Genomic DNA, 15001 nt, shown 5'->3' on the forward strand with positions numbered 1-15001 from the left:
TATTTATAAAACATCTGCGGCAAGAACGGACACGTCAAGGGATGTAACTGTAAAAATAGATCCCCTTAAAAATCTCAGTTCCTCTACCTTCTACCACGTTCTCCCTTCTGCCCTGTTTTCTGCTGTGCCTCCTATCTCAACAGTAATTACAGCCATTTCAAGTCATTTTTGGGCATTAAATAATGGTGCAAATACCAGTAATTTGACGAGTGCATACTGTCCTTCCATAAATTTTGCGTCAGGTAAGGCAAAAAAATAAATGTGTCCACGCCTTTTCATCACTAATTGGTCACTGAGTGTCTCTGGTAAATCTGACTAATATTTTAATGCCCGAAGATGATTTGCTCTGGAGCTAGCTGTTAGTAAAACTGGCCCAAAGTTCTCAGTCCTAGGACACTTACAAGTATTCTATCAGTTTGAAAGGAACCTTTACAAAGCAAAACAAGTGTGAATCTAGCATTTATTCTACTTTAAACAATAAAGACTGAGATCGGTCTGAATAACTTACCCGAAGGTTCCTCTGTGCTGCTTGCGGTGGTGGTTGGTGGAGCAATGGGAATTTCTGTTCCAAAAAAGAGAGCACAGTTAGCAAAATGAACAAAGCAAGCATGATAAAAAAATTCAATAATGACTATTATTGCAATTAAACAATTATATTTAAGGATGATATCAAAATTGCACATTAGATACAAAAGACAATTCCTGTTTACAAATCCGTTCTCAAAGTGGTTTACAAAACGTCGGTTCGCAGAAAGGCAAAAATGTTTGCACGACAAAATGACTTTTCTGCTGTAACGAGAAACGGTACGATACACGTCCAAGACTTGATTCTTTCATCGTTCCTTCCGTGGCCTTTTCACGAACGGAGGGAAGTTTACACTCAGTAAAGCCATGCGTGTCGAAAGAACTTTGCAACAAAGTGACTGAATTCATAAAAAGTGGTAAAAAATAAGAATAGTCTTCTGCTGCGTCGGAACGTAAATATACAAAAAAGAAAAGGCGGTTACTGCCATGAGGACAATACAAGAGGAGGACCGGAACAGCTCAAGCGTACTAAGAGAAATATGAAGAAGCTGATAAAAGAGTGCTCATGTGCTCTGTGCACAAGCATGCAAAAAAGAGCCATTCGAAGGAAGAAAGAATCAAGTCTTCTGATTTAAAAGAAAATCATGAACAATCTTCAGCATCGGCTGGGGTTCAAAACTGTTTTTATGCTCTTTTTTAAACTGTGACCATAAGAAATGGCCCAGAGCCAAAATATGCTTTTATGGTGCTTTGGTCAGTAAACAAGGCGTAAATAATGATATCACTCTGTAAAGTTATTCTGCATGACATGTCAAATCTTAGCCATATTTAATCAATAAGGCTTTGGAAAAAAGCATTGAGCGGTTTAAAGTGTAGCTCAATAAAGAAAATAAAAGTCAATTTTGCTGTTGGCGTTTTGGAAAGATGTGCGCTGTACAGTGATACACATTTTCTGCGGTGGTTTTTCTTCCAATATCAGCACTACACATCTTGGGCTCCGCTTGGTGAACATGGGAATGAGTTTAATGCCAGATTAAATTACGGTACGGGCCTGTTATAAATATTTGAACCCTATTGATTTATGGTCTTCGGAATAAGAGGACATAGTAGTATTTGTAGCCAAGACTTCCTCGTGTTAAACTGAGCTCGGCACGGATTTCGAAGCTGCTTAAATTTATAAGGGCTATTAAAATAAAAACAGATTATTTCACAATTATGAGAGAAACTAAATATTTTCAGTTCAATTACCGGAGCGCGCACCTTTCCAGGTTTCACACATCAGTGCCTGCGACTTTCCCAGGAAAATCAAAGATATAAGATTTGGTTATAGGTTGAATTTATTCCATTAAACTCCCTGCCAGAAGTTTCTCCAGAGCCGTTCTGTTTTTTCTCTTCTAAATGCTGTTTGGTATCCAAGCATTGTTTTATCGACAAAAGCACCAATTAAACATGAGTTTGATTTGAAACGCAAACACCAGCGATGGTTACTAAATTAAGCTTCATCCAGTATCATGCAGCGAAGATACTTTTGAGTTCTTCGAAATGTCATTCGGTCTATGAAATAAAGAATGTCTGTGGAATGACCTTAACAAGAGATGGTTTCAAATTCCTTCCACCGCGACAGTTTATAAATGCAGATTTTCATGAGGAGTTTCGGTATTGAATTCCATGGACAAAAACATTTGTGAGTGCATTGTGGCTCATTGGGGATTGAAGGGGTAAAAAAAAAAAAAATAGAGATCTTGACATTGAGTGATCCACATACTTATGCAGGGGGCAATGGGAGATCGGCTCTGCTGGTAGCCTTTAGCACAACGGTTGCATGTGATACCCGTCACACCGTCTTTACAGGGGCATTGGCCTGTGGTTTGGTTACAGGTTTTGCCCGCGGCCCCCACAGGATGGCAATCACAGGCTGCGAGGAACAGAAGAAAAGAGATAAAAGAACACACGTGTGGGGAAACGCACACACAAACAGTACATACATACAAAAAAGCACAGATAAACAATACAAGTAGCTTTTAGGGCCCAAGTCTGGGGAAATAAGAGGGTGAAGATTGGTGAAGGTTGGCATGTTTTGTGAAAGCGGTGACCGGTCTTTAAAGAGCGTGTCTCGTGACAAGAGCATGCACACACATATAAATTCAACACAAAAACTCTATAACAATATTCAAATCGGCAAAAATATCTTATAATAAACACATTTCCTGAAAATATGTTTCCATAACATGTGCTAGCTTCTTTTTTTTTTTTTCATCAGAACATTGCTTGTGCCAATAATGTCTGTCACATTTCCTTCCTCTTGGGAGGTCTTTCTCTAACATATGGCTCAGCGTCTCTCTCCACTTCTTAAAGCTTGTGAACTGATTGTATTGCCTTTGTGTCAAAACTCCTTTCAAGTCCGTTTTCTTAAATTCTCACCATGGGTGGTTACATGAAAGTTATTTCGCAGAGAGTCCAATGCCATTTGCTCAATATTTCCCCCACCGGCACTGTAGAAGTGATACGCTGTCAAATGTTTAACACATTAAATGAATAAATTGGCTCGTGTATTTGTATGAGTAATGAAGCAGAAAGACTTTATTTCTTTTAAGCCTACGCTAAGAGCAGTGAAGTGAAGTTCCAGTCCCAATGCAGCCACTCCCTGCGCGTCTGTCTCTTGTCGCTTGTCACTCTCTTGTCATCAAAGCCAAGTTTATGTCTTGTCTTTGGAGTTGTCATTAGGTAGAAAATTGCCACACTTCATCTCTCGTCACAAATGTGCAGTAAACCACCCTAAAGTTTCAATAAACAGCTCAGCTGACTAATTCCTAATAAATGAAACGGCTTCACACCCTTAAATGCGGTGCAGGTCATTTTCAGAAATGGTTTTCTGTCTTTGTGGAAATGGATGATCCATGCTGAGGTTTCTGCTGCAATATATATATATATATATATATATGAGCCGTTGTAATTGCATCATTAATTGAGGGACATTAATGCTCATGACTCACTGATCCTGTTGCAGCAGTTGAAAAGTAATATTCTAGAGAAGCTTTTGCACCAAAGGATGCATGCCAAGAATACACCACAGGAACTAGGAACATATTTAGTTCTAGGAACTTAGTTTTGGAAAGCTAAATTAGCTCCTGCTTTAGAGTAGGGTCTAGAACTGTTCTATAGGAACTACTAGTGACACTGAAAGTATTTACTCCTCAAACATGGAAAACAGTGATACCTGTTGTCTGCAGCATTTCTTAGTCTTATTGTTAACACTGGAAGTTGTCATAGGAGGTTTAGTCAGATCTTCAAGCTCTTCCAATTGCGTAAATTGTGCGTTTACATTCCCTCTTTGTTATCCAGCTCCGATCAGGTTGCTCTCCATCCACTGGTTGTTGACGTTTGTAAATATCACAAATGAACACGTTGATGTTGGCCGCTTCATAGATCCTCTGCCAGTGCGAACGTAACCAGGAAGATACCCTGAGAGAGAGGAACCATCACGCTGTCTAGAGCCAAGAAATGCGTGGTGTGAAAATGCTTTTTTTTGGAATAATAGTGTTCACCATAAAAAAATGATTCACACTTAAGTCTTATTATTTCATTGTAGTACAATAACTACAATAGAAATTTAAAGAGAGGGATTCTCTTGAGGAAAGCAGCATCTGCCCAACAACTGTCCAAATCATCACTTAAGCCGACCAGAAAAACAATGTAAAACACATTGAGTGCAGGTGTATGTCTCTCGAACATTTTAGCTTCTGTTGTCTGATAAGAGTGTCTGGAGTGGAGTGTTTAAGTGGTTGTCCACTTAGCAGTGAAGTGGTGCTACTACACCAGATCCCTGCAATAGATATGGTCTACTGCTTCCTCTCCTCGTCCACTCACTCTCAACACTGCCATGTCCCTGCTCCAGAAGGACTAAACTGAGAGTTTATTGATATACAAGCCTGGAGGTCTTTTTTTTATTTCACAGATAAACGTTAAGGAACCAAACATGACATTTCTGGCATTATTTACTCATGCCATTTCAAACCTTTCTTTTGTTTTCCGTGGGGGAAAAAGTCACTCCGTTTCCACTTTTCTTGAAGCATTTTTTGGAGCATTATATATACCTTATTATCATTTATAAAAGAACACAAGAGATTACAGGCCAAAAATTGAGTGCCTGGTGAGAGCATTTACTCCATTTGAAAGAGATCTGCACGCGGCAGCTTTACTAGAGCAGATTGCACAATGTGAGAAGTTTAGATCCCTGCCAATAGTTTACCATAAAGCTGCTGTTTGAAGTCTGAGCTCCTCTCCTCCATTAAAAACATCATGTTGAGAGTCGGTGGGGTAATTTGTGTGTTGCTGGAGGACGGCCAGCTCAGCCCAGGCTCAGCATTGTAGTGCTTAGTTTCTGCACTGGTCCGCAAAAATGTCTGAAGCCAATATAGGGAAAGGAAAATGAGAGCAACTTCACTCTACAAACCACTGAGAGTTTTTCTGATATCTTCTGAGTGTCTGTTTTTGCTTAAATTCATGTTAGGGTTTTCTGGGACAAATATTCACTTTTTTACCCCCTTTTTGCAATATTGAGCATTAGCATAATCATTTAACGAAATGATAAATCACTCCAATAACCACAACTGCTTTTTGTCGACAAACGTTTTGCCATTTTTATGTGTTACATTCTAATTGAAGCCAGCCACAAAAGAAGTTGTTTTTTTTTTTAAATCTAAAGAAAAAAGTGAGGTAATGTAAAATAATATTTTCAAATCCCCAACAGAAGAGGTTATTTGTGTTTAATAATAGTACTGTTTTGTGACAATGCAAGACACATGTTCAAAGGCGTAATAGTGTGACCACAAACACTACACAGCTCTCACTGCAAGCGTCTCTACCAGTGTACTCAGTACTACCTTTCTTAGCTTTTCCCAGAACCCTAATGAGGATGGGGAGAAAATGAGCCTTTCATTTTGTCTATTTGTATATAAACCCATGGTAACCGCACATGGAAGGCACAATTAGATCGACTGACTAAAGGATCCCATCAGAGGCTGATGTCATTCTCTTTAGCTTGCTGGTTCTAGCAATCCATATAAACATTCCATATCATATTGAACCAAGACTGCAAGCTAACCAAAAATGTCTGAACTGTTAACATCCCACCCAACGGGGTGACGATGGTCCGGCGTGGCTGATGGTTTGCAGGGCGCCACACTTTTATATGATCTGAGTGTGGTTTACTGTATTAAAACAAAATGGCTCATTTATCAAATCTAATCTTCAAAGGAGTCACACACTCCAGTGGGCACTAGAAATGATGAAGAAAATGTTTCCTAAGCAGAATAAATTAAACCTATGGGGCAAACAACTCAAAGAGAGGAACAAGATGCACCTTGCAATGCAAAGCTGCCTTCACTTTGTGTGTTTAAAGTGTGGTTCGTGAAGGGTAAAGCCACAAATCAGACGGCTGAAGTCTCATTAGAAGCTCTAACCTAATACAGAGTGCGGCAGAATCTTTGTTCCTTATGAATGATGTTCTTTATGAATTTGAAGGTTTCCTGTTACCCCCTGGAACAAGTTGTATGAATTTGATGTTGGTTGGTTGGCTTCACCAGTCATTCGTGAGTATTAAACACACAACGTGACTGTTACAATGTCATCATGACAATAGGCTACAGTTCAAGAGAAGCTATTCTGAGCAAGCTACATTTTGCTTACCAACATTCTTGAAAATATATTATTTTCTGTTCCACGTTAGAAATGAAGTCATACAGGTTTAGAATGAGTGAATGATAAGAAATGAACTTTCCCTTCAACAAAATACTTATTAAACAAGAAGCAGGCACCTTCAGATTTGAATCTCTTTTTGAGAACGGAAAACACTGTAATTGTTTTTCCTGGAGCTAATTTTTATAATATATAGTTGCCACTATTTCATTGCTCTGATTAAGAGTGTGTGGATTTGTCAAAAGAAAAAGAGAAAATATGTGGTGAACACATTAAATTAATGAGCATGAGGGGAGTTAGGTGCTCTATATTACAACACACTTGTCCCTTTTTTCATTAACTTGCAATACATCGCATATTTAGCTTGTGAAAATGTTTTCTTTGGCAGGAATTAAATATCATGCTTCGTATCATTTGTCACCTTTCTATAATTGCCACACATCCTTTTTTGTACATCTGTTTTGATGTAACCTAATACAGCTGTGTAACTTGGACAGTGTTTGATTGTAATTACATTAGGGGCTCTAACTCTGGCAAATTTCAGGATTAAATCGAACGAAATGTCTTGTTTAAGTTACAGATTTTGTAAATCATGATGAAATGTGTTTTCAGAACTGTTTAAAATGAAGCAACATTCAGCCGAGATTAACAGGAGGTCTCCCTCTCATTTGAAAAGTGCAGTGCTTTTTTGTGTTTAATCCTCAAGAGTGTGTCATGTAGGAGAACCGGAGCGAAACGATGAAGTATCCAAGCAAGTAAAATATTTTAGGTTTTGAGCTTGTGCCTATTGTGATGGTGCTGGCAGCGCTGATAAATGTTCCAAGCATAAAATAACAAAAGTCTGATGAGGCAGTTGAACCTGAAGATAAATGACTTGACCAAAAACAGAACAAATGTGGACGATTGTTGCGAAAGAACGCTAGAGCAATGAGAAACGCATAGAGACAGACAAAAGCATGCAAACGGATGACAGCAGCAGCAAACATTTTAGAACTGTCAATTTTGAAATAATAAAGCTTTCTACAATTGCATCAAATCTTCTTTTCGATACGCATGTATTAGAAAAAGTTAGCAATGGCTATGGTTTACAATGATGCATTTTGAATCCAGAATTGATTAATACATCTTTCATAGTAGTACATGAATATTTTGAAGGGTTTATTACTAATTCTGTAAGAATCTAAAGGGTATTATGGCTATTTTTAGTCTGTTATTCTTTTTTAAAGTTTTCCTTGAACCATTAGTGAATTCCATTTGGTTTGTTGACCCTACTTCCAAGTGCCTGGGAAATCCTCCATGGCCTCTGTCTCAAATCTCAGGGAAACTGAAGAGTTCATTAACTTTCCAAGCAAAGCAGATCATTTTAATAAAACGTTAGAAAAGAGGCCCAGGGTCATCAGAGACCTGCAGGATTATTCACCCTTGATTTTAATTACAGAAGCCTTGCGAAAGCAGAAAAACTGAAACCGAAGAGTGATCTAATGCCAGCTTGACTGAGTCACGTCCTGTAAATCTGTCACTTTAAAACAACATATTCAAGCTCACAGATGACCTTCGGCCTCTTCAGACTCATCTTTTCCTTTTGCACACTGCATTACAGAAGTGTGTGCAGAATTCTGCAATTAAATGCATCATTTGACCAGCCATCATATCCCCACAGTGCAGACCTCACCAATGAGAGTAATGGGATGCTGAAAGAATCAAGTCTTGTCCACAGGAGAAAGGAAGTAAAAAAAAAAAGAAGTTCTCTTCCCTCAATAAGACACATAGCATGGGGGTTAGCGGAACACACAGTCGGATGATGAATGTCTGTTTGCATTCCAAGTCGACAGGAGAATCAAACGAGAGCCCAGAGAGGGGTAAATGTCAGTCTGGAGTATGGTAGAATGGATATGTTGGTTAGGTTATGCATTTTTGTAATGCCTTTCCATGCAGAGAATATTATTATATGCTCATTAATCTTTTTTTATTCATCAGGTGGAATGTGATCTGTAGTCAGAGAACAAAAATTTTTTACATTAATTAAAGATGTTTGAATTTGCATGAAAATGTGCCTAAATCAATCAGCCTTCATCTGAACATTTTAAGGTGTTGAAAATCTGCTATGAGTCTGTACTCATATATAAAATGCACAAACTTTAAAACTAAAATTATACTGATAAATATCACTAATAATACAAATGTCTCAAATTGAATTAAAAAAGTAAATGTAAAATGAAATACATTTACCTGGTTAGATGTCATTTCTAAAATACAACTTTAAAAATTCCCTTTCAAATATTTAGTTGTTTCTCCAGCTCAGTTTAAATCTAAATATAAATCAAACTTCTTTACAACGCTAGCCGCCTCTATATAACAGCAGGGTTAATTGCTTTGTTGTGTGGATGTTGTAAATGAGGACTCATGCATGCGGGAAAACAAACACCTTCTGTTCAGCCTTCAAGTATAACATTCTCACACGATGCAAAAACATTCCCCGCCGTCTTCATTGTCAGGTTGATGGATGCTTTTATTTATTTACCTGTTTATCTGTTTGGAACAGCAGAGCCTTTAACTTTCAAGCACGGACCTAATACTTTACCCAGAGCTAAAGGTGGAAGTAAATGATCCTAAGCCGTCACGGACAGCAGCGGAATGGACCTTGTTACAAGGAGATGAGAAGGTGTGACGGGGGGCCTGTTTGCACAAAGCATCTTTGCCCCGCGGCAAAGTTAGGTGAGAAAAGCCTGTCCTTTTCCCTCTCTTTTCCTCCGGACAGCTCCCAGGTAAGCGTGCTTTCGCCAGCCAGTTGCACACCTGTGGAAAGCTGCTGGCTTATTCCCTTCCTGTCCGTCCTCCCCCTAACCTCAATTCTTCTCACTCATCTGACCTGTAACGAGGATCAGTTCACACCTCTCCTCTGTTTGTTTGGCTTGTCCTGTCAAACCATCCCCCAAATGAATCCCAATAACTCTATGTCAGAAAGATGTAACCTTCCTCCTCCGCCCCTCCCCCACCCACATCCCTGTCCTTGGGCTGCATGCTGACAGAGACTCATGGGGGTTGAGGAGCACAGGAATGTGAGAATTCTTCCTTTGGACCTGCTGACTCCTTCATTTGAGGGGTAACGCATTAAGAATGGTCGCCGGCTCACCTAATTGGTTCCTTTGTGGTACTGTGTGAATTTCTTTGTGTAGAAAACAGCCTGCTAATCGTTTAGACGTAGCGTTTTCCGCTTTCCTATGGAAGCGTCAAGTAATAAGTTGCAGACTTTGGGCCCTTAAGACCGAACCTCGTCGCTCTTTTCGCCTGTGGTGTTTAGATTCAGTACCCTTCATACCTTTGCAGGCCTTTCTGTGAGAGATGGGCTTGGACATGTCTCTGTAGTAGCCCTCTTTGCAGTAGTGGCAGTGGCGGCCCGCCGTATTGTGACGGCAGTTCAGGCAGACTCCTCCGCTTTTCCTCCCGGAGAGTTTATAAAGCTCCATGTTGAAACGACAGCGCCTCGCATGGAGGTTACAGTTGCAGGCTGTTGAAACGGAAACAAAGAAGAGGCATTCGTTTAAACGGCATACCCTCTGTCGTGCTAAACAAGTACGTTTAAATCGGAAGATCAAAATACTGACTAGTATCTTGAATACTGTGAGCAACACAGGTGGAATGCTACAGCATTAAAAAAAGATATGGTGTTTAAACTATCATCAGTATGAAATTGTAGAACAATACAACATAATATTTAAAAAGGGATAACATGCATTTTAAAATGTTTAGCTGCATTTATTTGTGCATTTATAACTGCATTTATATATATTTTTATTATTATTATTATTTTAATATACTATAAAGTGCAATTTCTTCTTGTGATGGCAAAGCTGAATTTTAGCAGCCGTTATCCAGTCTTCAGTGTCACACGATTCTTCACAAATCATTCTAATGTGCTGATTTGGGTTTGAATAAGTTATCAGTGTTAAAATATACGGTAACGCTTTACAACGCTCAATTAGTTAACGTGAACTAATGTTGAATAATATTTCTACAGCATTTATAAATCGTTGTGTTTTCTAACATTAGTTAATGCACAACAAAAAAGTGCAATTGTATTTACATTGACAAAGATGAATTAATACAGTAATAAATGTATTGCTCATTGTTGGTTCGTTAGTTTATACATGAACTAATGTTAACAAATGACACCAAATATGTACTGCGTATGATTCAGTGATGAACAGATATTTGTAAGGAACAGCGTTTATTAAAAACTGTCAATTAATTTGAAATGTTGCTGCTTTTTTTGATAAGTGTTCATTTCTTTCAAAATAATATTAATAAAATACCGAACCAGACTTGTGAATGTATTTCCAGTATTCAAACACTGAAATGAGCAAGTTAGTTATTTAATTGTGTTGGTGTTACCTCGGTAAATGGTTACTAATACACTTTCCACTTTAGATTTTACATTATTTTACCAAATGTACATTTTCAGATTACTTAGATAAGCTATTTACTGGATATTTAGACACACAAATTTATATTAAACCTGAAAAAAAGGAAATGACACAAATATTTGTTAATGAGTACCACCTGTAGGCGCTGCTTACACATGATTACATACATCGTATGCTGTGAAAGTCACTGGACAGTCTAAAGCAAGAATCAAGAGAAGTTTTCTAATCGTTATGCAGCACAGATACAGGCCTCACTTTGACAGCTATGTCTTCACCGACTGCAGCAGATGAAGTGACAGGGAATTAACTTCTGATAATGAGGTCAGCTCCTGAGCTTTTTCTCTGACCAGGCCTGCTCTTTTCCAAAGATGCCAAGCAATATCAGACAAGGCCTCCAATTACCGTTTCATTCCCAATCCCCACCATGCACAGGAAGCCGTGCTCTTGCTTGTTTACTAATGAATAAAGTTGCTGCCACCAAGTTTAATTACTGTCTGATGTTTATTCATGACTGATTTGTGTGCAGACATGTTCTCTTTCATTAAGCCTGGGTGAGACATTGGTGTGGCTCCTCCTCATGTATTATTCAACAATAAATCCCAACCCTCCTACCAAAATGCTTTGGGCTGTTCAAGCACAGACAACTGCTGGCGAGGCGAAGCTGATGCACATTCTCTGAGTGTTTATTTGGTCTGATGCTAGGAGACTTCAAGACAAAATAAGCATTTTGATGAAAGGGCATAACAACTTACAAAAGCAGATGCATTAACTTCACCAAGACTGGAACCAAAACAATGGGGTTTTTTTTTATTATTATTTAACTTAATGCCAAGGACGACTAAATATGATGAACCCCTTCAGTGATTAAACAAGCGAACGTATAAAACGTTTTTTTTTTAAATATTTGTAAATAATTAGCTACTAAAGCCAACATGTTAATTATTAAAGTATGACCGAAAGAAATATTTGTTTTGCATTTATAGCACCATAAACCAATCCTTAAATCCATGTAGTAACAATACATTGTATTAGCATGGTCTTGTAAAAGTACACCGAAAATGCATGTAATGTAAAATAAAATGTGTATTTTTTTTTATAAAAAGCATTGTATAACATAACAAAAAATAAGTTACAATTAATCTCATGATTTAAATCTTTTTACACAAAAAAATGTAAATAATGTTTGAGCGTTAATTTGATTTATTTTTTTATTTTATTTTTTATTTTATTTTAGTCACTGTTTGTCATTTGTGTAAAATGCCATCTAGTTGGTAAAGAGTGACCTTTTTATTTCTTATTTTTAATTTTTTGGTAAAACTCCACTTAGCATCTCCCAAAATACTCTTGCCTCATCTCCACGGATTTTCCTCTTGCTGCCAAAAACAATTCAAACTTGGAATAGTTTTTTTAGAGATGCCTGCAGGACATGAAGAATGATAATTTGGCCTGTCCTAGAAGTGTCTCCTCTTCAAACTTACTCCATGCACGGCTTGTTTGCTTTCAAACAGGCATACTGTTGGTATTAATTCCGCCTGCTTGTTTGGATCCCAGTGGAAACTGATCCTTCCTACCCTGTAGCTATGGATTATTCACTTTTGCTAACAAGGCAAATGCAATCCACTGTGCAGCCCTCGGCCTCTTTAAATTTCTACAGACTTGCTGAACTTATTGATAAACAGAAAATCCAAGATGTTTTCTCTGAAATTAAAAAAAAAAAAAAAAAAAAAAAAAAAAAGTACTACATTTTATTACTTTTTCAAAGCACAAAAATTCCATATATTACTATTGGGCAGGCATAAAACTGAGAAAACTAATCACAACAGTATGTTTTACCAAAGTAATGAGAAAAATCTGTTATTACAATGACATCACCCGAAAACCTCTCAGCTGTATTCTTTCTTTCTTCATAACATGATTTAAAACAATCTGTGGTAAAAGAAGTGATGTTTTATATGGATTGGGCAGCATGCGCTGTCTTAGATTGTAATTTGTTGCAGTTGTTACAATCAATGCATATACTAAAAGATTAAATTAAGTGAGATTTGATTTAATTTATCATTTACTGTTAGTTTCACACTGTCTATATATATATATATATATATATATATATATATATATATATATATATATATATATATATAGTGTGTGTGTGTGTGTGTGTGTGTGTAACAGTTGGAAAACATTGTTGTGGCATCACTATGCACCTAAGAGAACTGAAAGGAAATTGCACTGTCAACATGTGAAGCTATTGGTAGTAGTATTTGGCTCACACTGCTTCCTCTTGCCCTCATTCATGAAAAAACAACCTCAACATACATAGGGCAGCTGGGAAAAGCTGTTTCAGTACCTCATCTGGTTTCCTCATGATTGAGATTGTGATTGTTGTGATACGACCCTGTCTGTGTGAACACACACACACACACACTCACACACAAAGCATACAGCCTCCTCGCACCTGCTTTTTTACAGGCACGCAGGATTCAGGGTGGTTGCCTCTCAATGGGAGCAAACACAAAGCGGCTGTACATTATACGTCGTCCCCCAACAACCACCTCACTGTCAGACACATTTTGTTTCACTTTTACATCTTGCGATCTGCTCGTTTTGCCCTTTGACACCCGCTCTCACACCTCGCTCGGCCTGCATGCTTCTTCTGATGTATCTTTGAAGAGCTTTCAGACTCACTAATCTTGTCATGTCATCTGCCTTAGAAGCGTTATCATAATTTAAATGTCGCCTTATGTGACGGAACAAGATTACAGAAGCTCTTGGAAGTGGGAGGAAACCTCATCCCTATGGAGGTACTTCCTAACCGCTGAACGGAAGATCACCTAGTTGTTCACCCAGGCTCGCGAACGCAGAAACCCTCATCGGTGAAGCCGACAAAACAAGCTATCCACACTTGTAGCTACACATCCACTTAGCCGATAAACTCCGGGCAGAGATAAAGGGGTGAGATGACTCTTCTGATTGGCTAGGTTGAGGAGAAAGCCAAACCAGATGCGTTTTGTCTCCGTCCCCTCTTTAGTTCGGCTCAGCTCACTGAGAGTCTGATAAACACGTAGAGCCGTGAGGAAAGAGTGTAAGGCGATAGCTTTGGAGTGCAGCTAATTGGTTTTTACTGCCTTAAGAATGTTCTTAGAAGGGTGTCAGAAGCTTGATTTTGTTGTGCTTGTTATTTGTTAGCACCTTTTTTTAATTAGAAGCAGAAGAGACGTTTTGCTAAACAAAAACTTATCTAACAGATATAAAACTTTTGAGCAGCAGTGCATACAATGTGTTACTCCCGCAAAACATGATCTATATCAACTAATAAAACACTAAGAGAGTGTTTGAGGAAATTCTGTTCGATTAGTTGGAATAGACCAAGATTTGTTTTGGTTTTTAGATGCATTTAGTTGAAGATGGTGAAAAAGAGCGGTACAGCATCCCATTTATCAGGAGCGTGTTTAGGATTATATTTTTGTTAACCTGACCAGTAACCTGACAACTAAATACATGCAATATTACACAATACAAAATAATTATAATTAAGTACAGTTACTGAAAAAAGTAATTAAATTAGTTATGAAAACAAGTGATGAAGGATTTTAAATGTCTGACAGTAATCAGTGTTGAGTACCACTATAAAGTAAAGCCCGCCTGCTTTAAACGTTTCAAAAGGATTCAACAGTAATCAAATGTAATCTGTTGCATTACTTTAATAAAGCAACTGAAAAGTTACAGCACTTTTAAAGTAATTACACTCATTTTAAATATGATCTCGTAATCCGTAACCTATTACATTTCCAAAGTAACCTTCCCAACGAGGAGATTAATGCTAATTCTCTTACTCTATTTGTAAAAGTGTGCTGTATAAACAGTGTCAGACTAGAGGCCATTTGTAATTCTCCTCAGTTATCAGAGATATCGGTCCAGCACTCAACACTATTGGCCTTTTTTCTTCGGGTCTGTCAGACGGAGTGAAGATAAAAAGACGTCACCCCTTACACATAATTCAGAGATTACAGCTGTTATTTCAACAATTTGAGTGAAGGGTGAAAAGAGCATCGAATGTATCAGATTTCAAGGATTTTTAGCTTACGCTGTAATATATTTAATGTAAAAACTGATGGAAATCTAAGCAAAGGCTCAAAGGGAGGAAAATGTGCGAAGCCCTCATAATAGAAGGTGATTGCACTATTGTACACTTTTTTTTATGAATGAAACAACACGCTCGGTGAAGCATTGCTAAAATGGTGGTGCACTAAATCAAACGGGGTTGAAAACAAACCCGCATTCCGTGACTTAGAGCTAAAGAATCCACTCACAGCTCATACATCCTTTAGCAGAGAAACATCTCAGGCATGTAATAT

General features: G+C 38.0%; 1 protein-coding gene across 2 annotated transcripts in view; it reads right to left on the minus strand.

Annotated features, from left to right (window-relative positions):
- Window positions 1-15001, minus strand: part of ntn1a (netrin 1a) — a 255680-nt gene that overhangs the window by 10498 nt on the left and 230181 nt on the right. Inside the window, exons 2-4 of one of the 2 annotated variants that reach the window (XM_043241769.1) lie at window positions 9542-9730; window positions 2291-2440; window positions 509-562 (exon numbers count right to left, since the gene is read on the minus strand). In XM_043241769.1, the coding sequence (XP_043097704.1) occupies window positions 509-562; window positions 2291-2440; window positions 9542-9730 (393 nt within the window). The remainder of the gene's footprint in view (window positions 1-508; window positions 563-2290; window positions 2441-9541; window positions 9731-15001) is intronic. The other variant, XM_043241770.1, reaches the window with a different exon arrangement.

The sequence above is a fragment of the Puntigrus tetrazona genome, chromosome 6 (assembly GCF_018831695.1).
Source record: "Puntigrus tetrazona isolate hp1 chromosome 6, ASM1883169v1, whole genome shotgun sequence".
Taxonomy (NCBI): domain Eukaryota; kingdom Metazoa; phylum Chordata; class Actinopteri; order Cypriniformes; family Cyprinidae; genus Puntigrus; species Puntigrus tetrazona.